At 53.4% G+C, this 25,770-nt stretch overlaps 1 protein-coding gene across 4 annotated transcripts; it reads right to left on the bottom strand.

Annotated features, from left to right (window-relative positions):
• Window positions 1–515: 515 nt before the first annotated feature.
• Window positions 516–19,739, bottom strand: Pwwp2b (PWWP domain containing 2B). Of its 4 annotated transcripts, none has more exons than XM_051145546.1 (3): window positions 19,280–19,739; window positions 9,590–11,285; window positions 516–979 (listed from the first exon to the last, which is right to left on the bottom strand). In XM_051145546.1, exons 1-2 carry the CDS (start codon window positions 19,366–19,368, stop codon window positions 9,608–9,610), a joined length of 1,767 nt encoding a protein of 588 aa, XP_051001503.1. In that variant the 5' UTR covers window positions 19,369–19,739; the 3' UTR covers window positions 516–979; window positions 9,590–9,607. The 4 variants fall into 4 exon arrangements, with proteins under 4 accessions (XP_051001503.1, XP_051001502.1, XP_051001505.1 ...); XM_051145545.1 differs by lacking the exon at window positions 19,280–19,739 and adding an exon at window positions 18,299–18,447; XM_051145548.1 differs by lacking the exon at window positions 19,280–19,739 and adding an exon at window positions 18,299–18,447 and having other exon boundaries at window positions 9,895–11,285.
• Between the last annotated feature and the right edge of the window lie 6,031 nt (window positions 19,740–25,770).

Genomic DNA, 25,770 nt, shown 5'->3' with positions numbered 1-25,770 from the left:
TGAGGCAGGGAGACTGAAACTGCCACCTAGAGCAAAGAGTGGCACCTGCTTCAGATTTGCATCCTGTCAGGTTACCATGAGTGAGCAATAGAGCAGGCACCGTGCCACCTTAACAGGCTTCAGAGGACCGTAGGCTCTTGTCGCAGGTCAGGTAGGTGCAGCTGTGAGGCTATACACGCAAGAGCCTCAACACGGACTCTTGCTTGTTCCTCTCCCTGCTTAAATAAAGGAACAGAGACAGTTTTCTTTCTGTTTTCTTTTTTGGTCTTGAAAGTGACAGAGGAGAAAGGAATGTGGCCTCACAGGGCAGACGGAGCCTTGTGTATCTCCTAAACCTGAGGCTTGTTTTCTTTCTACTCTCCCCCCTCACAGTACTAGCAGCATCTCAGATCAAGGCGGCCTCACAGGCCAGGGCCGGGAGCCCAGGGACCCATGCTTTGAGTGGAATGTGAAGGAGGTGCAAAAGTCGATTCCTGGCTCAAGTGCACAGAGACCCTATACCCGGGGGTGGGGGGGGGCTGGAGAGGGAGAACCCCATACGTGCAATTTGGTTTCCTCAAGCCTGCAGGATGGCTGTAGCTGAATAGCCAAGGCCAGTCTTAGGTGGGTGCCCTGTAAGGGAGGCCCAGCACCCACACTAGCAGCCTCACGGGCTGGGCAGAAGTCCCTGCTTCTGTGTCAGGATGCCTAAGCCTTGCAGCTGCTAGCACACAAAGCAGCAAACATGTCACCAAGCTCCAGGACACTTCTCAGTGAGGAATGCTGAAGCCTGAATCATGGGAACAGATACATTCGCTGAGACGAGCCAGATGCCGAGCCGGGCCCCCACCCCCATGCACACCTGCTCCTCTGGGGACCCGGAGTCATGCTGACCACTGTGCCCAGCATGTTTCTGCACACAGCCAGCCAGAGGCACATGGGTCCCTTGAACGAATGCCAGAAGTTCCAAGACAGCAGCTGCACCCTCATTGTCGGTGACCTTGGGAGAAGCAGAAAAACTAGAGGTTACCAAGGGGTCAATTATAGGGAACAGGACCCTAGAGGTCAGAGTGATTGCATGGTTGTATCAGTGCTTCCTCAGCCTTCTCCTTCAGGCTCTACGGCTTTACAGGGACCCCAGAAAGCTCATCACTTTCCCCCACCAGCTCTCACTAGGTATGTGAACCATACCTCCCTTGTTCTCGAAAGTTCTGGTGCCCATGGCTCAGCCATGCCTGAGGAAGGTAGAAGGTCTGAGATGGCAGAAAGATTTGGACCACAGGATCAGCCAAGCCCAGTAGGAGGGCCAAACACTGGGTCACTGCGAGGAACGCCTGCTGTTCTAGTAATGAGCTCACCACACAGGAAGTCCTTGAGTCCCTGATTGACCAGGACACATCTCCACCCATAGGGTGAGGGAGGGCAGACCCCAAAAATGGATGATGATGAGAGAGAGAGAGAGAGAGAGAGAGAGAGAGAGAGAGAGAGAGAGAGAAGAGATGAGATGGAGGAGATGTGGCACCGGCCCTAGGTTTACGGATACAGCCATTCTGCAGCTCCAAGCCTGGCCACTGCTACAACTCAGTGAGCACAGATCTCTGCAAGCACTGCGCTAAGCTGAGGTGTTTTGGAGAAATGTGTCAACTCAGCAGTCTTAAGCTAAAATGGATACTTAACACGTCTGAAGCACTGAAGAACTTCTCTTCGGAGCTGCAGATAGGCCAGTAGCAAGACTATGAAGTAGGGCCACAGCCAGCTTCAGAGAGCAGAATCCTGTACGGTCTTCATGGCAGGCTCCATTTACTCAAACAAACCCCAAATCTCATTCAGCAAGCTAAGTCTGTATATATGCTTATGGGGAAGAATGCTCAGGGAATGCAAAATCTCCATCTTCCCCAGGAAAAGGACTATCGGGAATGCCCAACGCAAAAGACAGAGGAGCTGGACATCAGGGGCCGGAGAGACAGCTCTACACAAAAAAATGCTTGCCGTGCAAATGTGAGGACTGGCGTTTGGCTCCCCAGCACCCAGATGGGTGTGGCAACTACCTGCGATCCCAATGCAGAAGGCATACTTGTGCACATACATGTATGTGTTTGTGTGCATGCTTCCATGTATACATGTATATACAGTGAGCAATTACAGCAGACTAGCAATCTACCGAACCAGAGGGACCTTGGTTCTCCGGGCCCTTGAGAATCAAAGGGGGAACTAAATTCATTGAGATGCGTATGTTAGTTAGGAAGCCAGATGCAAACAGGTTCTGGGGTAAGTAGTCTCACCCATCATCCCAGAAGCAAAGTACAGATGGCCCGTATACATATACACCACTCAAGCCTCTCGGTGCCCAGCATTCTAAGCTATCCTGGTCCCACAGGCTGACCTATATCCAGGTTGGAACACATCTAAGGAGAGATAGCTACCCTGGGCAGGGAGTCCCAGATCTCTAAATGGCCTTAGGGTACCTGTAAGGTCCGTCTAGGCTCTGTGAAGATTTAACAGGTACACTTGCAGTGGTGGGGAGTTGGGGGGAGCGGTGGGGAAGACAGCATGACTGAAAACCTACATCTCCTGTCCCTTTACTGGTGGGAGGAAACCCAACTCAGCCCTGGGAGACAATTAAAGCTAAGTCTCTCTAGCCACCGAGGCCTGACCTTTGGAAATGCCCTTAAACATCTGGCAGTAGAAACCTTCATCGGGGGAAATGTACAAGCTTTGAGAGGAGAAGACGGCTCCTGGCCTTGGGCCTCCCTTTGTCCTACAACCGTGGCCTTCAAAGAAGCTTTTCCTCCCACTCTCAGGGAGCTGGCCCCTCACCAGCATTGTGACCAGCACTGCAGGGCAAGCTTAGCAGCTCTAGGTTGCTGACATGCTAGAACACCAGGCCTCCCCAGAAAGCCACATTCTGCAGAGTCTCCGACTCACTCTACTCCAACCCAGCCCGTTCTGCAGCTTGGGGCATCTCTCTACCCAAACCCAGCCCTCTCCATAGCTAAGAAACCTAGAGGGTTCACTCTTGAGCGGCCCCCCCAACCCACCCACCCAGAACAACCCGGAAGTAATTGTTGTTTGATGCTGCTCAGCCCTCAGCAGTTAGTGTTCATGAAACCGCTTATGCTAACATCAGAGGAATAAGCATCCCAGGCTAAGATGCTGACTCTGGGGAGTGTCAGGAGGGACCATGGGGGATGCCAAGCAGGGGAGCCACAGAAATGCCCACAGCATTACAAAACAGATTTTTTTTTTTTTTTTTTTTTTTTTTTTTGTTTTTTGAGACAAGGTTTCTCTGTGTAGCCTTGGCTGTTAGCTGTCCTGGACTCACTTTGTAGACCAGGCTGGCCTCGAACTCACAGTGATCCACCTGCCTCTGCCTCCTGAGTGCTGGGATTAAAGGCGTGCGCCACTATGCCCGGCTACAAAACAGATTTTTTTTAAAAAAATGCAGTTAATAAATTCAAATGAAATAAACCTGTACTGCCATATTTGCGTCACAACTTGACTCAGAGAGGAACTGTCCTCAAGGCTTTTTGTTGAAGCACAGGAATGTGGAGGCCTTAGACCAGGGCAGCCTTGGTGGCCAGCCCTCTGTGTGGATGGCATTCGTGGTCTCACGTCCCAAAACTGTCACACTGTAGTGTAACGAAATAAAAGGTCCTATGGATAACACGCATTGCTAAAAGCAATTCAGTTTTGCATATATAAAATTAGTAATTATGTTACTATAATACCATTAAGAGTCAAAACCTTGCTATAAAGGGGGAAAAAAACCCCCCAGCAATTCCCAGTGTTAACACCAGAAGCAATAAGCTCAGGAGCAAGAGCAAGCTGGGAGCATGGAGCAGCAGCCTGGGCCAGAAAATATAGAGTGAGAGAGTAAGATGGTGGGTGGGGCAGGAAGAAGGGATGCTACCAGATGCCATGGTCACTGAAGGCCCACGGCTGATGGGGCAATCGACTGAGGGTGGGCAATCTGAGCAGCCGAGGAACTCTTGTGGGCTGCAAGCCACGAGACCCACTGAGGAGTATTACGCTGTTGGGAAACACTGGCTTGTGATGGAGCTCACTGCTCAGCCAGCTCTTGCTGGAGAGCCACTGCGAACGAGGGAGGAAAACATGCAAGATTGGGTGCGGATGACACGGTCAGCTCATCGGTGACTAAGTGAGCCTCGAGACCATGAGTGAGGTGGAGACTGGAGATAGAGCAGCTTCTGTGACAGCTTCAAATCAGCCAAAGAGAGTGACCTCCTGTTGGGCAGCCTGAGGAGAGGTCTATCCGATGAAGCTCGGGGGTGGGGTCAGGGACCTTGTAGCGATGGGTGTCGAGACCATGGCCTCTCACGAGAAAATAGGCAGTATTTGGCCCGAAAGGTTCAGACAGGCAGGGGCATCCAGACGCTCTGGACAGGACCCATGGTGCTCCCAGACACTTTAACACCTGGTATTCCCACTTACCTCCCCCAAACTGGCCTGGCCGCCTGCAGGCTCCCACATGATACCCAGTGGCAGTGGCAGGGGCAGGCCACTGGGAGTCAGTGGGTGGGAAGGCCTGAGCCCCTGTAGAAGGCCTAGAATTATAGGTCTTAGTTTTCCTTGTGGAACAAAATAATTACAACCTTCCCAGAGAACCTGAATTCCCTGAAAGCAACGCAGAAGTCAGCTGACAACCCGGTCAGGGGAGCAGGAGCACAGGAAGAAAAAGAGCTGGCTTGGTGCGTCCCACTAAAGGATGGTGTTCAAAGCCTGGATGGGGGCAGACACTGTGGTATTGCGGGTGGTGCACAGTACGTTCAAGGTCTGGGGGCAAGTTCCCTTTTCCACCCAGCAGGTACAGTGCCCTAGCACCTGCAGTAGACTGGATCCTGCTCAACAGCCACTTTCCCAGGCGAGAAGGGCTATCGTGTTCCTCGAACTGGTGGTCTCACTGCTTTTACATATGGATCTTTCTGGAACAACAGTTCCTTCCCTCACAGCACAGCCCTCTGGAGCACCACATCACAATGGCCCTTTTCAGGTGCTACTGCACAAGCAGGCTGGTACTGTGGAGGCTCGGAGGTAGTGGGCCCTGCTGCTCCTGTGGGCCCTGCTGCTTCTGTGGGCGCTGGACCTACCTATCCTTGAAGTTCCATCTCCTCTCCGCTACCTGAGAGGCTGGGGGCAGACGGTGTGTGAAGGTACTCAAAGGAACAACATGCTGGCAATGGTGACTGAGGAGGATGACCCTATAGACTTAGATTCAAGCCTCTGGACCCGGGTTACATCAGCTTCTATCACGTACTCTCACAGATAAAACCAATTAGATAGTTCTGAGATAGTTAGACTGAACTAGGCAGGTGGCCCCCCCACAGCCATTATGGGCCCTTTTCAGAAAGGCAGCTTATGATACCACACCGAGGAAGAGGAAGCTCCCAGATTATGGAGGCACTAGAGGAACGTTACCACAGTCAGGAGCACCTGAAGCCACCAGGAGCTGGAGAACTGGCTACCCTCTCCGCTTTCAGAGGGAGCTTGGCTGGGCTTAACTTGATTCCAGACCTTTGACTCTAAAGGACATGGGGGTGTTTGTAGGCCCTACTCTGTGGCAGTTTGTTGCCATGGCTACAGGACAAACAGACTCTAGGAAGGATGACAGCTCAGCTAAGGGCATGGGTGTGCTATACTCCCTGGGAAAGCTTTCAACCTAGCAGCCTGGCGACTGCTCTCATATCTGGGACCTGTGATGTCTCTACTGTCCTAAGGGCAGGGTCACCTCATCTTCTTTGTAGGGAAGTGCCATAATTTCCAGCCCACATAGCAGCCAAGCAGTGTGCAGGTTACCTGGCAACCCTGTGTCTCTGTCCACAGATTGCCCCAGGGAAAACAGAAAAGAGGCACCATCAACTGTTGGTAGCTCCCAGGGTCTCAGGGCACGTATGCTGTACACCACTTGTATAATCCCCAGACAGAACCTGGCAACCATCAACCCAGTACTTTGTTTTTATAGTGCTGTGGTACAGGGTGGGCAAGACCCCATCCCATTGCCGTCAGCCCCGAGGCCTTCTCTCTGATCCTATATGACTTCCTGTCCCTCAAGGATAGTCAGCCTATTTTTTTTCTCTCTTCCTGCTCCCATAGTGCCACTCTCTTATCATCCCTACCACATCCCTTCACACTGAGGCTCTGAATAGAGCCTTGCTAGTTACAGCAAAGTCCTCTCCCACTCTGTCTCCCACAATGTCCTCACCAATGTCACATCAAAGGTCCCTCACTGCTAGTTTGTGATACCAGGCCTCTGAGCTTTCTACCAGAGCCAGTATAAGCCAGGCCTCGGGCACTTTCTCAATTCCATTAGCCCACTAGGGCCACCCTGATGTCCGTATTGTGGGACAGGGAGTGGCAGCACCCTCTTGTCCTAGGAGTCAATAGCACACATTGGCCAAGCTCTCCAGATAGTTTCAGCATAAATGACTAGACCTGACTGCTTCTCTGAGTCCCGTATTACAGGCGCCTTTGTTTCTAGGGTCAGGCCAGAGTCTCCACCATCTGGAACAGGGTCTGCCCTGAAACTGCCTCTCACAATCCCCTACAGGTACCCCACTTAGATCTCAGCTCAAGTCACTTCCTCCAGGAAGCTCTCCCAGGTAACAGTGTAGGTATGCATTCCCAGCAAAGGATCTGCTTCAAACCCCTGGTCCCTTCCTTCCTGGAGTATACCTGTGTGATTATGACACGCTAAATTTGGGAACTGTGACACTCAGACATCTCTAGGATTCTACCAACCCCGCTAGTGCATCTGCAGTTGAGTATTTGAAAGGTGGGTGGCAGACACACTAGCCAGAGGAGGAAGATAGGACCAGGGGCTGGAGAGGAAGTATCGCAGCCTCAAGAACATGACCTCAAACCAAGGCGTTTCAGTTTTTGCTGGCCTAGGCCAAAGGTATAGATAGTCAAGCCCTCTGACTGGGGAGCACCCACTCACATGTAGGACAAAACTGGTCAGCCCTTGCCCTGTCCAATCAGGGGTATAGGCCCTGCTTCTAGGCAAGAACCTCCAAGAGCATCTTGCTCCCCAGATACTAAACTCACCCCAGAGCCACTGGGTAAACAATCTAGCCTGGAGAAGGTAGGTGGTCGCCTCCAAAGGCAGCTACCTACAAGTTCATTCCTGAGCCCACAGTGTTGCTGTCTCCCTCACACATCCACAAGCCACGTGATGTTGTCACTCTGGACATGTGTGAGTCCGGGCAGCCTAGCCTAGCTGGGATCTGGATTAGGGACTCACTTGGAGGAGTCATTGAGTCTGATGCACAAGTAGACACCGTGTCCCAGGAAAGCCCGCCTCCACCACCCATGTCCAGTGTGTCCACACCAAGTCCCCTTAGCTGGTTAGCTATCCATCAGGTGAGTAAAGGGTCTCTCAGGAATGGGATGCTGAGCTCCATGCCCCTGAAAGGGAATAGATACAGCTATGCTTCCTGAGATGGCTCCCAGCACATGTGAGAGTGGCACTCCCCACCCCCACCCCACCCCCACGCCCCAATCATTGAAGAATTGCTGTCCCTGTCACAGCTGTCTTCACATAGTTTCAGGGTCAGATATGGTCTAGCAGTGTGCTGGAGCCAGAAGCTGACCTTCTCAATCAGGCCTCTATCCCTGGGGCAACTTCCTGTTCTCAAATGTCCCAGCCAGCAACTACACCCTTCAGTGGGTCCCCACCAGCATCTCAGCAGCTTCTGCTTAGAGAGGGCCAGGTCCCCAAGTTTTCCCTCCTGTGCAAGCTGGAAAGGCTTGACTCCAAGCACAGGGGACTCGGCAAAGCACATTTGTCCACCAGGGGACCCTAATTCACCCAGCAGGAGGCCCTGGCTACAAACACCAGCTCGGTTCACAGATGAGCACTTGACCTGCCTGGCACGAACCTCCTCTCCATGTTTATAAAGTCCTTACAAAAGCAAAACACCAGACAGATGAGCACCACTGAGTACTTGGCTGCTATAGGGACCCAGTGCCCCACACTCTCAGAAAGCAAAGGGCTGCTAGGTGCATGCTGGTCCAGGCACAGCCCAGGACCAGGGGCCAGGCAAACCAGTTGGGTGAGATTTTTCCCTCTGCTTCCGGATAAACAGAGCCAGCCCAGAACCTACAAGGCTGCATTCTCCAAGGTACAGCTAAAGCCTGGCTGGGTTTCCAGAGCCCATGGGTCCCTTTGGGTAGATGTTTCCAGTCACCATCCCTGTCTACACAGCTGTTATGATGGGAATTAAAAGGTTATGAGGACCAGGCTGGACTCCATCTCTCACCAGGAGCTGGGTTTATGCTACATAATTGGGGCACATGAGATGTGCTCTCAGTCATCAACCATATGTCATCAGCCAAGCCAGTACCATGTCCAGCTACTGAACTGAGAGCCAAGGCAGGGAATAGGATGAGGAGGGGCCCAGCCAGGTAGAGAGTGCTCCAGGGCTGAGTGTGGCTGCCGCTGAGGTTCTGTTAGGGCCAGGATACAGCATGGAGAATCAGGGCAAGTCACCTGACCTATCTCTGATTAGCTTGATGGATGCCCTCATGCCCGTACCTGCCTCATCCTACACAAAGGTTCCCAAATTGAGAAGAAATAGACTTGGCTGTGTAGAGAGGTTTATGCATAACCAGAGAGCAGTGGAGAAGGTAGAGGCCAGAGCAGCCGAGAGCTTCCCCTCCTGGGACCTCCAATGCAAAGAAGCAGCAACAAAGAGGCTGCCTGGAGCCAAGAAGAGCCCTGGGCCAGACCTCTTCAGAGTCATCACTGCAGTCACAGCTGGAAGTGGCTATCAGATGTGAGTATGGCCAGGGAGATGTACAGGCATGACATATCCCCTCATAACGTTTCCAGACAACTTACATGGTGACCACAGGGCCACCAGAGAGTCCCCCAGCTCCATAAGATGACACCCATGATACCCACAAGCCTGAATGATGGCATCCCCTACCACACGTGATCACTGGCTACTAAACCACAGAGTTCAATGAGAAGACACTGAACAGAGCACCCATCACCCAGAACTGGGGCCACCTGGCTCCGCTGGGAATCATTCAGGAACCATCACACGTACAGGGAAGGAGGAAGGGGGCATGCTGAGGAGAACAGCCAGCTTGAGGAGTTGAGGGCAGCTCCACTGGAGGCTAAGATGCTCTCCTTGCCTTGCCTCCCTCCTCCCCGGCAGTCAGATGCCCGGCTAGCACTACATACACCCACTACTGCAAGGCCACTAGTGTTTGGGAAGAGAGTGAAAGAAGTCCCTTGAGATGACAGAAGATGAGCGCCTACCCTCTCTTGACCCTAGCCAGAGTCACGCAAACTGCATCCCTTTCTCAAAAATCCTAGCAGAAAGACTCCTGGGGCGGCTTTTGACAACCGGCTGCAAAACTCAAAACACACACACAAACAAACCTTCGATAACCGGACTCTTTAAAGCATCTCTCTTGGGATGTGTGAGCACCAGGGTCAACATCAGTGAGGGCGCTGGTGTGTTAGGACAGCCCCTTCTGAGCCACAGGCCCAATTGCTGGCTCCCTGGTGGCTGGATGCTGACATAAAGCTCATGGTCGCTGCATCAGGAACAGCAGGCACCCAGTGAACAGAACACTCACTCACCTGCTCTCGGAACCAAAGTTACATTTCAAACTGGGTCAAGAGCTCCCTTATTTCTGGGGCCACATGTTGTGTGGCATTTGCAGCCTCGGTTATAGCTCTCCGATACATCCCTTTCTTCTTACGGTTAAATCTCAGTTTGAAAAATTCAGAGAAAGGGGACAGTTTTGAAATAGACAGGAATGATGTTGTTGGAGACCCAAACCATGACACTTTCGCTTCTTGCCAAGAGGGCTCTCCATCCTCCTTCTGGCCAAGGCTGATGTCAAGGACACGCGCCGGCCACCAGGGAAAACCATGAATCTTACCCCACACAACGTCCCCTACAGCCACCGTCCTTCCATCTTCAGTCACGCACTGTGAGACGCTCTGCGTGTGCAGCCTGACCGTGAGGGGAGGGACTGTCTGGCGAGTGTTAGCGGAAGACGAAGGAACAGAGGCACTGTCACCAGATGACAGGTCCCCTGTGTCTGGAGATGTCACTTCTGAACCCGATGATTTCAATTCATCCAGGCTGTCAGTGCTGCACACAGATTCACTGGTACAGTCTGCTTTTCTCCCAGGGCAGTCGACAAGGAAGGCCAAGCCATCACGTCCATGTTTACCTTGGGGAAACCTTTTGAGGTCATCGTCCTCACCAGAACTTCCAGAGGACAAGTCCTCCAGGCCGTGGGTAGAGCCATCAGCAAAGAGAGCAGGAGAGCTGGCCAGGGGCCCTCGTGGGCATCCATTCAGCTCCTCTACCAGCTCAGCCCTGTACAGAGGCTCATGGTCCCCGTCCCCCAGCCGGTGAGGCTTCAGGCGGATTTTGGGAGGTGGCAGGTCAGAGATAGGAGGCACTGGACGAGTCAGCTTGAGCTTAGGGATGGAGGCTGAAGGCCCATTGGATGGTCGGTCTCCACCGCCCCTGGGCTCCACATCCCTCACTACCTCAGAGTCCTGGCTGCCATTCTGTAGAGACCGTTGGGGACAGAAGGGCTCCACGGAGCCATGCACTCTGGATGGGATCTTGACCACCTCACCCTTGCCCTGGGGTGTGCTGTAGGAAATCTTGATGACTGGGCTCCGCGGGATATGCTCTCCAAGAACCCTGTCCTCTTCCCGCTTCTCCCTCTTGCTCCTCCTCGGGGCAGCCGCAGCTATAGGGTCGCTGTCCACTGGTTCCTCTGGCTTGCGGTGCTCACTGTCAGGGCCACTGCCTAGCCTGCGGCGGGGTTTGGGAGTGTTCAGGGGGCCAGGGTTGGCCTCCTGAGGACTCACAGATCTCTTGCATTTCTCACACAGGACTTGGCGTGGCCGCAGGCGGATTGTGCTGAGAATGAGTCTGCCAGGATCCCGGTTTCGGGACAGTCGCCGACGGGTCCGCTTGATGGTCCTGGGTGGGGGCTGCGGCACCCACTGCTGGTAGGTGTTCCTCAGCCATAGTGGGTGGGGGAAGGGAGCACCCTCGAAGTAAGGTGGGAAGGGAGGCAGCTTCCCGGCAGGCAGAGGTGGTATGAGAGGTGGGGGCGGCTCCGGCCCAGCTGTCTTGGGAGGCTGATCCTTCTCAGGGTCTTTGTGGTGAGAAGGCAGGGATCCTGGTTCCAGTGGCATCACTTCTCCAGTTCCCTCCTCAGGAACCTGGCCATGACAGCTGATGACAGAGGGGTTGTCAGCCAGAGGCAGCAGAGTAGACGGAGATAGGCCAAAGAGGCCAGACCTGGTAGACAGGAACAAAATCAGAGTGAGAGTGGTGAGTGTTCTAAGCTACGCCCAGCACCTGTCACCTAGCTAGCTCTAGGCCCTGAGAGGCTATCTGGATCTAGGTCCCGAGTGGTAGATTGGCATTAAACAGGTACGAAGGTCCCACATGTCCTATGACATGTGGCTTGAAGGCTTCTTCTTGGTCATTGGGTATTAGCATAGCCATATGCATCCATAGACACAAGAAGAAGGTGGGTTTGGGGCTGGAATACTTCTAGAAGACTGATTAGAGCATCTGCATCCGGAGACAGGGCATGGCCCGAGAGAGAGTCCAACTACCCCACAGCCAGTAGCCACAGAGCCCAGGCCTCTGTTCATCTATCTCACTTTTCCTTCCTTTTCCTTTAAAAGAACTAAGAACTTAGCTTGCTGGGACCCCTCTCCACGCAAGGAAAGCATCCTGACTCTGAAGAAATGTCTTATGGAGCACCCTGGTCCCAGATGCCTAATATGTGTCAGTGTGTGCAAGGTGGGAGCCACAGCTGCTGCTGCCCTTGAGGCCAGAGGTACCAGAGCCCCTTGGGGAGCTGTAACCTCCCAAAGTCTCACAATTGGCCTCTACTTCCATGGCCCCTAGATAGACTGTCACCCGTGGACCACACCCTCAAAAGACACCATAGTATCCCAAATCAGAGTGTTGGCAGAAAGGGGAAGCTGGAATACCCGTCTGGGGGACCACTAGTATTCCTGTGAGAGTAACAGGCATCCAGGTCCTGGGGAAGGGAGCAGAAGGCAGGAACTGGGGAAAATGATACCCTGCCCAAACAGGACTAAGAGGTAGAGGAGGCGCCACAGGGCAGCAGGAAGGAACGGCAAGAGGATGGTTTGAAAGGCAACACAGACAAGGGACCAGGGATGGAGAGTTGCTATCTAATGCCCCTCTCCCTGGCCGGCTTCCATGGTCACACAGAACATGAGGTGGGGATTCCCTCTAGCCCCTCCTCTTCAGTGTCCATCCCTTCAGCCTCCTTGCACTGACCACTTGACAGGTGTTATAGCAGAGGGCATTCCAGGGGGCTCTGCTTGCTTCAGGCCCAGAGCCCTAGGGCAGCCTCTGCATGCTAAAGATAGACACCCAGTACTTGGCTACAAACCCAGGTCCTGACTTGGGCCAGGGCACTAAAGAACCACCACAGGCTGGAGCTGCTCCTTTCCCAGAGCCCAGGGAGCCAGATGCTCCTGAGAAATGGCACAGCCCTGGCAGCATGTGCCTATTCTTCCTTCCTGGAGCTACTGCCCTGCTCCTGCTTTGGCCACACCCAAGGCCTGCCCACTGGGTAAACAGCAGAACAGCTCACCTCAGGCCAAGGCAGGGTAGCTGATGACCTTCCCCTAGGAGCCATGAATATAGCTGGGGCCAACTGCTAGACTTTGGGAAGCCATGTAGTACCAGGGCTCTGCTTTGGTGCTTGTACCCTTAGGCAGCAGAGGCTGTCGCTGTGGCTCTGACTTAAGTTCCCTCAACCCTTTAGCAGTTCCATGAAATGACCAGCCATGACACTCCCTTGTAAAAGTAACTTTCATTGTCTGAGGTAATTATCTTGGAGGCTTACTTCCTCCATCTGCTAACCTAGGCCTAGTCCTGGAAGCTTCCAGCCTCAGTACAATCTAATATAGGCCTAGAATGTTTTCAGTCTCTGAGATTTACTGCTGAATAAGCTCACCCTTTCTAGTTCTTTCTGAACTGTGGCTGGCTGGTTCAACTCAACTGTTCCAGTTCAAACTCCTCTCCAAGCTGCCTGATTCAATCTGGCTTCTCTCAGTTTCTCACTGAATTTCTTCTCTGTGTGGCCTCAAATTAACTCTAGCAATCTGTTCTAATCTTCTGGCTCCTTCTCAGTCTCTGGCTCATTCTGTCTTCACCTGTGTCTAGCGTGTTCTGTCTTCAACCTCTCTCTGTAAAACTCTCCTGGTAAAAACAGCCTCTGAGTTCCATCAACTGAACTGCCATGAACTCAACTCCACTGCACTGTCTCTCAACTCACTGACTCAAGAGAACTGCCTGAGCATCCCTAACTAGAGCTCAGAGATCTGCATGCCTCCTCTGTCTCCTGCGTGTTAGGATTAAAGGTGTGTACCACCACATCTGGACCTAAGCTTTTCTTACTGAAACTTGCTCTATACCAGGCTGGCCTTGAACTCAGAGATCTGCTTGCCTCTGTCTCCTGGATTAAAGGTGTGTCTGTATTCCAGCTGGATCACACAGACCTAGACATTCTTTAGATGTGATCTCTTGCTCGAGCAGCCATGTTGTGAATTAAAATTCCTCTATACTTCCTCTTCACAGATAAGATAATGAGGTAAAAGGACCTGCAAACATGCCCCAGCTGGGCAGTCCTGTGATGTTGGGATACATTACCTCCAAGTATGGAGATGGCCATGGTACAAGTGACCAAACTATGACCTGGCCTGGGGTCCATGGGGAGTATGGCTCCCCTGACAAGGCCAGGCAGTGGTCCAAGCTGGCCAGTCTCAAGGACAGGCCCACAGGAACTGGTACGGGTCTTGGCAGTGAGAGGAGCCTGTTAGGGTTCACAAGGGACTAAGAGGGCTTGCTGAATGCATGCAGCTTTGGGGTGGCAACTTTGGATAGAGGGGTAGGTGTGTAGGAGAGGTGCCAGGAGATTGGGAAATGATTCACCAGGTTAAGTGCCCGTGTCTCCCAGACAGCATAGCACTGAACTTCTGATTTCAGAAAAAGATGGGGAAACTGAGGAGGGTTGAGAAGCCCAGGAGGCTGCAAGATGGAGCCATATGCAAAAGCAAAAGCAGTGTACGAACCCAAAGGGGACAGAGAACAGGGCTCCTGACAATGCTGAGCTTCTCCAATGTTCTGATGAGGACCAGTCCTGGGAGCATATTGGCTGACCCAAAGTCCTCAGCAAGACCCCAGTGGCTAAATCACGTCCCTGGGGGGCTCACCTGAGAGTATGTCTCAGCCACTCACCCAGAGTAGCCTGGCTAAGGCCAGTCCACGGACAGGAAGAACACAGTTCTGGACACCTGCCAGAGCTCTGGGCTGCCCTCGCTCGCAGCTGCCTCCATCCGGCTTCCCAGATCCATGGGCAGACCCAGGACTCATGGGGTTGCTGGCGCCCAAGTGGCACCCTCCCACCCCTACTATGTCTGTCTGGGACCTTCCTCCCCCAGCCTGTGGTGGCAGAGGCCATCCTGCCACTGCCTGAGGGTTGAGTCAACAGGCTCCTGGATCAGAAGGCATGCGGATGTGCAAAGCTGGGCGGGAGCCTGCGGAAACTTCTCTACACAGCTTTGTTGCCAGGAGCCTGCAGCCCCAGGAAGGCCCAAGTCCAAACACCCAAGGCCCCTGCTTGGGATGTTCACCAGGGCTTGCTTGCTTTAGAAAGACCCTGTGGTCCTTCTGAAGGCCAGCAAACAGCCAGTGAGCAGTAGGGCTAGAGCTGGTCTGGGCCAAGAATAGACAGATCTTGAAGCAAACAGTGGGCTGCTTGGGACTGCAAAGTGCACAGAGGCCTCCAGGGGCCACCTCTAGAGTAGGTTTTCAGGACAACTTACAGCCTGGACACCAGAGCATACGGTTGGACCTGCCCCCTATCCTTGAGCAAGGACCCCAGATTTCCAGGGGTGAATGGGTGCGGACCCTGCATCCTACATTTATTAGCATCAAAGACTTGTTAGCACTAAACCATCCCTAAGCCCTAGGGCTCCCCCAGGAGCTCAGACCTGGTCCACCTCATCCCCCATGTCTTTCTTGCCCACTCAGTCAACATCTCTATGGTAAAGCCCCCAAGACCAGCATGCCAGCCAGGACCCCAGCACATCAGCTGTGATACACAAGGCACCTAGGACTCTCCAGTTCTTTGAAGGCAGAGAGGACGTCTGAGCGTTACTGTGCCTCTGTGCCTACCACATAATCTCAGGAGTACTCATACACAGCTGAGCTGCCATCCTGGATGGCATGTTCCATGACACAACTTGGTGCTCTTTAGCCTGGTGACATGTAGCGACTGTGGTCTTGGTCACAGAGGATGTCATGCTGGTAGGCTCAGGGGTTGTGTGGTACAGTTTAAGAATCAATAGTGCAAGCACGCCTTTAATCCCAGCCCTCAGGAGGCAGAGGCCAGCCTGTTCTACAGAGCAATTCAGGGCAGCCAGAACTGTTACACAGAGAAAGCATGTCTCAACACCCCTTCCCCCCACCCCACCTCCACCCCCCAGCCCCAAATCAATAGCTCAGATTAGACGTCCTAAATCAGGGGGCCTTTGCTGTCTACAGGCTACCTTCAGCCAGGGTTACCTCACTTGAGTGCTCAACAAGACACACACACCACCTGCCGAGTAGAGTCACCCCACCCTTTCACGCACAACTTAGGTCAGTATACTTTGGATGGGATCCTCAAATTTGTAAGTAGTGTCATAGAGGCAGCTTGTCAGCAGCTTAACCCACCTCCCTGGCATGGTGTAGCTGCTCAGTGACTATACAGGAATGCTCAGGTACCCAGAGCAGCAGCAGCAGCAGCAGCAGCAGCAGCAGCAGCAGCAGCAGCAGCGGAGAACTTACTTCAGACTGCTCTACAGCCAGGCAGCAGATTCAGGATGTAAGTGGGAGGAGGGACTTGGCATTGTACCAGGTGGCTTGTGGGCAAGACCCCCTCAGAGCTCCCCAGCCATCTGCAGGCAGGGAAGGGAAGAGAGAAAACATCTTTCTGTCTAACTCCATGATGGACAGCAGTAGTGGCTGGATCCCACCTCAGCCCTTTCCACCCAAGCAGCCTATATGAATGAGGCTATCTGGGTGACACTTCCAATCTAGCAAGGGGGACACACAGTGATTAGGAACCACAAACAAAGGACAACCGGGCCACCAGGTCTGTATCAAAACCATGGGAGCTCTCTGGGCGTGGTGGTGCACGCCTGTAATCCCAACACTCAGGAGGCAGAGGCAGAGGCAAGTGGATCTCTATGAGTTCAAGGCCAGCCTGGTCTACCAAGTGAGTCTAGGACAGCCAAAGCTACACAGAGAAATCCTGTCTCAAAACAACAAAAAACTATGGGAGCTCTGATGCCTATAAACCCCATTAGCACCCCAGGAATGCTGGCCTGCTTGCTCCTTTGAGCCCCAAAAGCTCCCCTGAGGTGGGAAGAAATAGGAGTTAGAAGCTCCTATCCACAGACTGGACCTCCATAGGAGTAAGGACAGGTACTGGACCTTGAGGAGAAACTGGTACCCGGGAGGGCAGGTCAGCATGTGGATACTGTGGGCTGAAAGCCTAACCCGCTGCCAATAACACCCAGACAGCTCCTAAGCCTCCTTACACAGTCCTGCCTGACAAACAGGGCTGTAAACATTAGCTTTGCAACTGATAATACTCTGGAAAGACACTGGAAACAGAAACCACGGGTGGCCAGCAGGAAAGATGAGGGGTGGGCAAGAAGGAGAAACAGTTTCAAGGGCAAGCCTAGGAAGGCTGGAGGGGCAGGAAATCTTTATCTTCAGATTTTCTGCAAGGGCACAGAAGCAACCAAAGCCAGGCGCGCAGAAGAGCCGTGACCACCGAGGCGGAGCTCCTGGCTCCATGGGGTTCTAGTTGTGGTAGACTGTAGGGCATACACACAGGCGCATCCTAGAGCTGCCAGTTTCCATGCTCAGGATGCCAGCAACTAGCTTCTTTTCCTGAAGGGTGTATGGAATCTGCAAGCCAGGTTAAACCATGGGCCTGAGGGCAGGGATCTCCCTATCTCTGTAGCCACCCTCAGCCACAAGCTAGGACAACCCCAGCCTATCTTATTCTGAGCACTGGAGACTGAGAGCTGGGGAAATGCAGGTCCTCTGCTGCAGACCCTCTCTGGGGAGAGAGGCCAGAGCAGGCTGCACAGGTAGAGCAGGGCAGCCCTGCAGGTTCAGGGCTGAGCCAGACTTGCTAGGGGGGGAAAAAAACGGGGCAGCAAATCAGCAGGGTGGGGGAGGACTGAGCTGGAAGCTCAGCTTTCAGGTGGCTATTCAGCAGCCCCCCGACTGTCACCGCACTCCCTATACTAACCAACAAGAGAGGGGCAACCAGTCACACGGGAGGCCATATGTTAAGTCACATGACTTGTGCATAAATGGCTTCTGGCACACCTAATGAAGACATGTCAGCAGGGTAACTGTCAAAGGAGGAAGGGCTCTGCTCTGTGCTGGGAACCCAGGAAAATCTGGGCTTTGGGAAGATTAAAAAGTTGGGTCTTTGAAAGCAGAGCCTTCCTCTGTTCCCAGTTCCAGAATAAAACCTGGCTGGAGCAGAAGAATCACAGGCTGATTAATGCCTAATCATTTATCCGGCAGTGACAGCGCACTGCCATGTGACTCTGGGTTCAGGTGGCTGCTCTGCGCTGCAGGAGCCCTGCAAGGGGTGCACAGGTGGTCTCAGGAGCCGAGCCCAAAATGCCCCTCTAGTTGAGGAATTGGCCCTGGAACTTGTATCTTCCACTCCCCCGCAAGGCACCTCGCCCACAGCAGTGTTTCTACACCCTGCAGTCGTCGCAGCCGGTCCCCATCAGCCACTCCTACAATCCTTGGGACCCAAGACAGACAGGGCTTCCCCTCTTGTGACAGGTGAGGCCACGGCGTAAATGACCCTCTTAAACAAATCATAATTCTGCAAACAGTCGAATTCAACAGTGCGTCTGAACAAAGAAAACTGCGTTAATTATGGCAGATGTGCGGAGTTTCAGGCAAGGCTTCCCGTCCGTTCCGGCCGGCACCCGCAGCCCCTCTGCGGGGACGCACGCTCTCCTGCCCCGAAAGTCACCGCGACTTTGGGAGAGAGCCACTTTCGCACCCAGACCGGCGGCCAGCTGGCGCGCCTCGAAACCCCGGCCCGGCGGAAACTGAAAGCGGGCGCCCGGCTTTGCAGCTCCTCCCGGAGCCCGCATCGGAGCCTTGAATCGGCGGGGGAGTGTCCCGGGGGATTCCAAGGAGTCCCGGGCCCGCGACCCTGCCCCGCTCACTTTTTCGTGCAATCCAGCAGGATCCCAGCAAAGCTGCGCTCGCCACAGCTCACGGTGACCACTAGTGCGCCGTTGACGACCTGTTCCACCCGCACCGGCAACCGGCAGCCGGCCCGCGGCTCCATGCTCCCGCCGCCTCCGGAGGCCGCCCCCGCCCGCCACCGCCACCGCCGCCGCCGCCGGGTCAGCCCCGCGTGACGCCGCCTGACGTCACAAAGCTCTCTCTGCCGGCCGCCACCGCGGAGCTGGGCTGAGGCGCGCGGCCGCGGGCTGCGCTCCCGGGAGCCGGAGGGCGTGGGGCAGTCCGCCCGCAGCGTGCGCCCAACAGCCGGCTCTCAGAGCTGGGCTGGAAACGCATTGCGGGTCCCCACCGGGCGGAGAGGAGGGATCATTAATTTTGCAGCCACACTGGCTAGGAATGCCCCCTAGGAGGCCTAGCCAGGAACCGAGGGGTAGCGGGGACAGTCCCGGGGCCCAGGCCCTTCCCCCCACTCTGTTCTGGGTCCCACCCCGAGCCCCACCTCCTTCCTGATCTCTTCCCGGGGCCACTCCCAGAGCCCGGCTCAGCCTGGGGCCCTTCCCCCATGCACTCTGGGGTCCCCTTTCTACCGGCCTGTGCTAATGTACCCCGGCAGTGTCTCCTACTCCTACGTACGATTCCTATGTCCACTCGGTACTTGGGAAAGTCAGTGGGCGCTTGTATTTGAAGTGAGTCAGGCCTGGCAGAGGAGACTCGGGGTGCCGAGGGACACCACTGGGGCCCTTGCAAGAGGCCTACTGTCGCCTTCACCACACGGGCGACCAAGTACTAGGCTACCCAGGTGTGCTTGGCGCCTCCTGGGCAGCTATAGGGCTTGCGCCAGTTCGAGGACCTCTCAGGGCGCATGGGCGGCCACCACTAATGTTGAGAAGATAATTCCATCCAGACCTCTAAGATCAGTCTTTTGAGTCTCGGGGATTATGTGCTGCAGCACGCCTCACCTAGTGTACACTAGGAAGAGCTTCCTCTGGCGAGCAAAAGCCAGGCACCCGGGCGTGCGCAACCCAGCCCACGGGGCCAGCCTGGCCATGAGTGGGAGGTGGCGGCGCCCGGCAGACGCCTGACCGCCACCCCAGACCTCCTCCGGCTTCCGCAAGCACTTGCACTCTGGATCCGGATTCGGAACCGGTAACTGACAAGGGTCGGTCGTGTTGCAATGACCAACCGCATCTGCGAAGCCGGCCCCTAAGCCTGACTTGCATCGCCTTGACGCAGCACTGGTGACACCAAAAGGGCACCAGACTGCCTGCTAGTCTGCTGGGCCCACGTCCCCTTCAGCTGGGGATTGGAGTTCTTGCTCCGCTGGGACCTGCTTCGGGGCTGCTGCCACTGACGCCGCTAAAGACAGTCTAGGCCGCCCCGGCGCCGCTCTACCTCGCCTTAAGGCTACTAGAGCAGATGAGAAAGTCTGGGCGGAGTCCGGCTGAGGGGCAGTCCTCCCTCCCCCACGCGTCTGTTTTCCTCCTGCCTTCTCTCCAGAGCTGGGTGCTGCAGATTTTGGAGAGAGAGAGAGAGAGAGAGAGACAGGGAGACGGAGAGACAGACAGAGAGGGAGGTTTTGAGAGAGAGAGAGAGAAGAGAGAGAGAGAGAGAGAGAGAGAGAGAGAGAGAGAGAGAGAGAGAGAGAGAGAGAGAGAGAGAGAGAGAGAGGGAGGCTGCAGGAATCAGTCCCAGGTGGAGGGCTGGTGGGAGGCTGCCAACTCGTTCCACCCAGATACAGAGCATCTGTGCCTGAGTACTGGGGATGTCTGCTAAGGACAGACTATAACAGGACCGCCCCCACCCTCCTCCCCCACCCCCACCCCCACCCCCAGCAACTGGGGTTGTGACGGAAGGGGCAATCGGAAAAGACACTTGAGCAAGTAGGTGCTCTTGTGGGGGAACCCCCAGGTAGTGGAGGCAAGGCTAGAAAGTAAATTTAGATGTCTAGCTCTGTTGTGGGGCATGGAGCGAGGCACACCTTGGAAACTGTGGGTAAGGGGCCTCTATTAACTCGTAGATGTCTACCAGAGGAGGAGTTTGGTCGTGGTAAGGAAGGTCTGGAAGTTCAAGTGATACAGGGAACAGAGGAATCATCCTGTGGCAGGAAGCTAGCTCCTGGTCAGAGCTAGGGAGCAGAGGGAGAAGACCACAAGCCACCTGTGCTGCTTTCTGAAGCTGCCTGCCAGTTTTGTGCTGTGTATTTTAATGTGTTTGGAAGCCATTTTAAAACAAAAAAAACAAAACAAAACAAAAAACCTGTTCTCTGTTTGGTAGACTATTTAAACAGCCAACAAGGAGATGGATTTGCAATTTAAACACAGGCCTTTTAGGGCCTCATCCCAGCCCCGCCCACCTGGACAAGGAAGGTAGCCAGCAGCAAGCCGCTTCCCCTTTGGAGCCTGGCCTAGGCTTCAGGACTCACCTCCCACAGCTGTCTGGCCCGCCACTTGCCACTAGGTCTGTGCCTGCCTCCGCCTTACAGACAACTTAACTCCCTTGCAGGCCCCGGCAGAGCACTGTCCTCTAGAATCCCACTGATTCACTAAGTAGCTCTAGTGGGGAGACAGTGCCCCCAGCCCATGACTGTGAAGGGTGCCACCACAGCCACAGACCTGGTCAGACAATTGGCGATGCACGGCACTCTTATGAACGCACGAGCACACACCTGGGCCTGCCTGGGCCTCATTTTTCTGAAATTACCAGGTCCTGCCAGATGGGCAGTCCCTTCAACCAACAAGGCCTGACTTTGTCACAGCTCAAGCTTCTGAGACAGAATCCAAGGGCCAGGTCTGGGTGGAGACACAGAATAAGGTCAGTGATATGCAGGCCTTGGGAGCCTGGGTCACTAAGCTTTGTAGAGTGGGCCACCAGAGCATACCAGGGCTCCCTGCCCCCACCCACTTCCTGCTAGGGGCAGGTCACACTTCCCTGAATGTCCTCCCTGGCAAGGCCTCCTGGAGTCTTTGTAGCTGAAGATCCTGGACCTCCCCCACAGGTCACAGAGTTTTGGAAGCTGGACTGGTTCCTACCTGGCCACCATGCAAGGGCTCCTCTGAAGGGATCCTGCCCCTAGGAATCAGAGTAATCGTGACATGCTTGGGGTGGGGGGGGGGGGGGGGGGGGGGGGGCTGCCTGTCAGCAGCAGCAGAACAGAGGCAGGAAACAGCCTCATGCTCCACCAAGCACCCTGAGATCAGATGCCTTCATTCAGGATCTAAGTTGGGGAGATTCCCCCCCACCCCCGGGACAGGGTTTTTCTGTGTAACAGTCCTGACTGTCTTGGAACTCTCTCTGTAGAGCAAGCTGGCCTCAAACTCACAGAGATCTACCTGCCTCTGCCTCCTAAATGCTGGGATTAAAGGCGTGGACCACCACCACCACCACCCGCCCCTTAGTTGCAAAGATTTTAACTTTTTTTTTTTCCCCCAGAAAGGATTTCTTCATGTAACCGTGACTGTCCTGGACTCACTTTGTACACCAGGCTGGCCTCGAACTCACAAGATCCGCCTGTCTCTGCCTCCTGAGTGCTGAGATTAAAGGCTTGTGACGCTAGGCTAGATTTTAACATTTAAGTAGTAAGTGAAGTGGGAAGGGAACACCACTCAGGATGAGACAGAGCCAAGCATGGGCATGGTGCTCTTACAAAGAGTCACACTTAAAGTGTCTTTACAAGACTCACACACATGAATTTGGTGGCTTCTGAAGTTATGACTCGGGGGTTGCTAAGGAACCTTTCCTTTTCAGTAAATAAGAACAAGATGGCTCCTGGTGTGCACCAGATAGGGTAACAGCAGCTAAGGTAGAACTCCAGGTCACAAGAGTTATGTGGAAGTAACTCTTATGGTCTTTGTGAGATTCCAAGAAAATTTTAGGTTTTTATGTGGAAAAAGAGTAAGGCCATATGTGAACGTCACAAACATATGAACCATAGCCATGGATTGTTAGCATTTTAACATTCTTGATGGCCTCCTTAGGATTTTTTTGTTTTGTTTTGTTTTGTTTTTCGAGACAGGGTTTCTCTGTGTAGCCTTGGCCATCCTGGACTCACTTTGTAGACCAGCCTAGCCTTGAACTCACAGCGATCCGCCTGTCTCTGCCTCCCGAGTGCTGGGATTAAAGGCCTGCACCACCACGCCCGGCTCCTCCTTAGGATTTAAAGTACTGTATGAAGGGGAATGTGAAGGCAACAGGGCTTGAAAAAGTATTTATCTATTTTATGGTTTTAAAAATTAGCTAGAGCTAGGCAGGGTGGCACACACCTTTAATCCTAGCACTCAGGAGGCAGAGGCAGGCAGATCTTCATTTGAGGCCAGCCTGATTTACAAATGGAGTTCCAAGACAGCCAGGGCAGTTATATAGAGAAACCCTGTCTTCTCTATATAATCTTCTGCCCCCCCAAAAAAAATTAGTGGGGAGATGGAATGATTTTATCTGTAATAAAAATGCACACTATACCTGCCTACAGAGCTCTGCTGCGAAGCCTACCTGTTGTTTGGTTTTTTGAGACTAGGTTTCTATGTGTAGCCTTGGCTGTCCTAGACTCACTTTGTAGACCAGGCTGGTATCAAACCCACAGCAATTTGCGTGCCTCTGCCTCCCAATGCTGGGATTAAAGTCGTGTGCTACCATGCCTGGCAAGCCCGCCTGTTTTGTTTATCTGAGTTCTAATTCAAAAAGCTTAAAATTTTCATCCGGCCATAGTAGTGCATGCCTTTAATCCCAGCACTCAGGGAGGCAGAGGCAGGTGTGTGTGTGTGTGTGTGTGTGTGTGTGTGTGTGTGTGTGTGTGTGTGTGTGTGTTATGGCATTCCATGATGGTTAGACTAGTGTAAGTTGGTTCTTTCCTACCATGTAGGCTCTGGGGACTGAACTCAGGCCATCATCCGCCTTGTCAGTAAGCATGTTTACAGTTGAGCGTTGAGCCATGTCCCTGGCCTCTCCCTGGCTCTTTTGAAAGTTAGCTGAGCTCCTACGCCTGCTTTCCCTAACTCATAGGGCATTCTAAACTCTCTCTGAAGGCCCACCCCCACACCATGGAGCTGTTCACAACTGATTATCACTATTTTTAAAGCAGTGTCTCTTGGGTCAGCAAGATGGCTTGCCAGTAAAGGTACCTGCTGCCAAGCCTGATGACTTCAACTTTATTCCCCAGGAACCCACATGTTGGAAGAACTGACTTCCTCAAATTAACCTACACGCACACGCACACCTAATAACATTTTAAAGGAACAGCTTTCTTCTTATCACTCTCCCTTGGAAGAAGCTGCTGGGATTTCCAGCTTTGTTTTGCTCTCCAACTCTAATAAAATGGTCCCTGAGCTTCCTTCCACATCTGCTTGTTTTTTGTTTTTTCTTTTTAATTACCTTCATTTTTCATGTGTTTGTTTTACTTACATGTATGTGTGTGCACCACGTAAGTACTGTGTACCCATGGAGGCCAGAAGCAGGTACTGGATCCCCTGGAACTGGAGTTACAGATGATTGTGAGCTGCTGTGTGGGTGCTCTGGAAGAACACCCAGTGCTCTTATCTACTGAGCCATCTCTCTAACCCCTGAAATATGTTTTCAAATTCTTTTGTTTACAAGACCAATAAACTCAAAAGGGGAACCCTGTGTTCCCTGGTTACATACTCTGACAACACATCAACAGAGCCGAAGCCAGGAGAGGGGTACCCACCAGCTGATCCCAAATATACCAGGAGGGGGTACCCACCAGATGATTCCAAATATACCAGGAGAGGGGTGCCCACCAGCTAATCCCAAATATACCAGGAGAGGGGTTATACTTAGTCAAATATCCCAAATCCATCAGAAGAGAGGGTCAACCCCATCTACATAACCTGAATCTAAGAAGGTGAGAGAGATGCTACTCCAGCTCAGACAGATACTCCAGGAGAGGGGTGTTTAACTCAGACCATCCCTGGAATCTACTAGGAGAGGGAAGGTCTATAGATGCTCCAAGGATCTAGAAGCCAGGGGCCCATTTAGGGTCAAGTCTTAACCGGAACTGACACAAGAGGAAAATGAATAGTTCTGGGTCTGTTCCCAACACCCCGAACAAAAAGCCCCAAGTCTTATAGTCACATACAGAGCAGGAACTTGCGATGCAGCCTCTGATTGAGTGGCAGAAGGATTACAGCAGGTAGGGGTGGGGGAGGGGGGTGGGGTGAGGAGCATGGGATCAAAAGGATATTTTAATTTGGGTGGTGGTGGTGGGATCCTATAGGGCAGAGGCATGCCTGGGGCTAGGTGGCACTGTCTCTGTGCAGGCAAATGGTCAAAGCCAAAGGGCACTTTGGTTTGACCAGAATAACGTGCTCCACTAAGCCCCATCTGGACAGATGCCCCCTTCCCACTGGATCATTGGAAACTAGGACACCTTTGTGGCTTGGCTGAAGGCACCTGTCAACTGGACTAGTAGAAACAGCAACAGAAGAGAACAGTTTGGTTTGCTTACAGTATTCTCTCTTTTAATGCAGCTAAACCTTATGCAGCCTCAGAAAGGAGTCGGGTCTGTTAAAAGCTGCAGCCTGTGGAGCAGCTGAAGACCCACCAGTCACTCTCCCGGCTAGCCTCCACACCACAGAGGGGACAGCAGCACCTCACTGTGAGAGGTGCTTGTCATCCCTGCTGACACCACCGCTTTCCTAGTATTTTGTGTTAAAAAATATATTTTGAGGCTGTGATGCTGGTGGGTGAAGTGAAAGGTTTCCAGTTAAAGTTGCAAATGGATGTTCTTTGTTCAAGGTCATCTCTAGTTTCAGTTTCCTTAATTCCTCCTGAAGTTTCTTGGCCTTTGGGGAGAAGACGAAGAGGTGTTAAGTTAGACCAGCAGGAGGAATGAACCTCGGCTTTGGCGCACACGGGATATTTGCAGGGAGCATTCTGAATGCCTCTTCCTCAAGCCCCCACTGGCTGTATCTTAGTGTTGCCAGTGATATGAAGGGGCCACACAACCTGGACACTTGGTAGCTCTTGTACCATCCTTCCACAGAGCTAGCAATCTGGCCACTGGCCATGGTGTCCCCACAGCGTCGTATCAAGACTCCCGTGCAGGCAGCAGTATGAACGAGGGGAAAGAGAATCACACTGAGGGAGTGATAGTATAGCACCCTAAACACAACCCCGGCCACAGTTCCTAACTGCTCAGGAACAGAGCCAGCCAGCCGGAGCGGGCCACGGAAGGCAACCGCCCAGGCGGGAATCAGGTGCTTGTGTTGTGCTCCATGTTTCCCAGCCCATCTGGCAGTCAAGAAAAGATAAACCTGAGGAAGGGGCTTAGTGGTCAGAGGTGGATAGTGTGATCATGAACCGAGCGATCACCTCTGCCTGCCCCGGGGTGTCTGTCCACGGCGCCAGCTGCCTGAGCCTTGGGTGGAAACCTTAGCTCATCCCTCTCCTTCTTTCGCTTGTCTCCTCAAGCCCAGCTCCACCGCCGCCGCCCAGCCCT

Source organism: Acomys russatus, chromosome 5 (assembly GCF_903995435.1).
Source record: "Acomys russatus chromosome 5, mAcoRus1.1, whole genome shotgun sequence".
In the NCBI taxonomy this organism is placed as follows: domain Eukaryota; kingdom Metazoa; phylum Chordata; class Mammalia; order Rodentia; family Muridae; genus Acomys; species Acomys russatus.
This window is presented reverse-complemented; position numbering and strand designations above follow the sequence as displayed.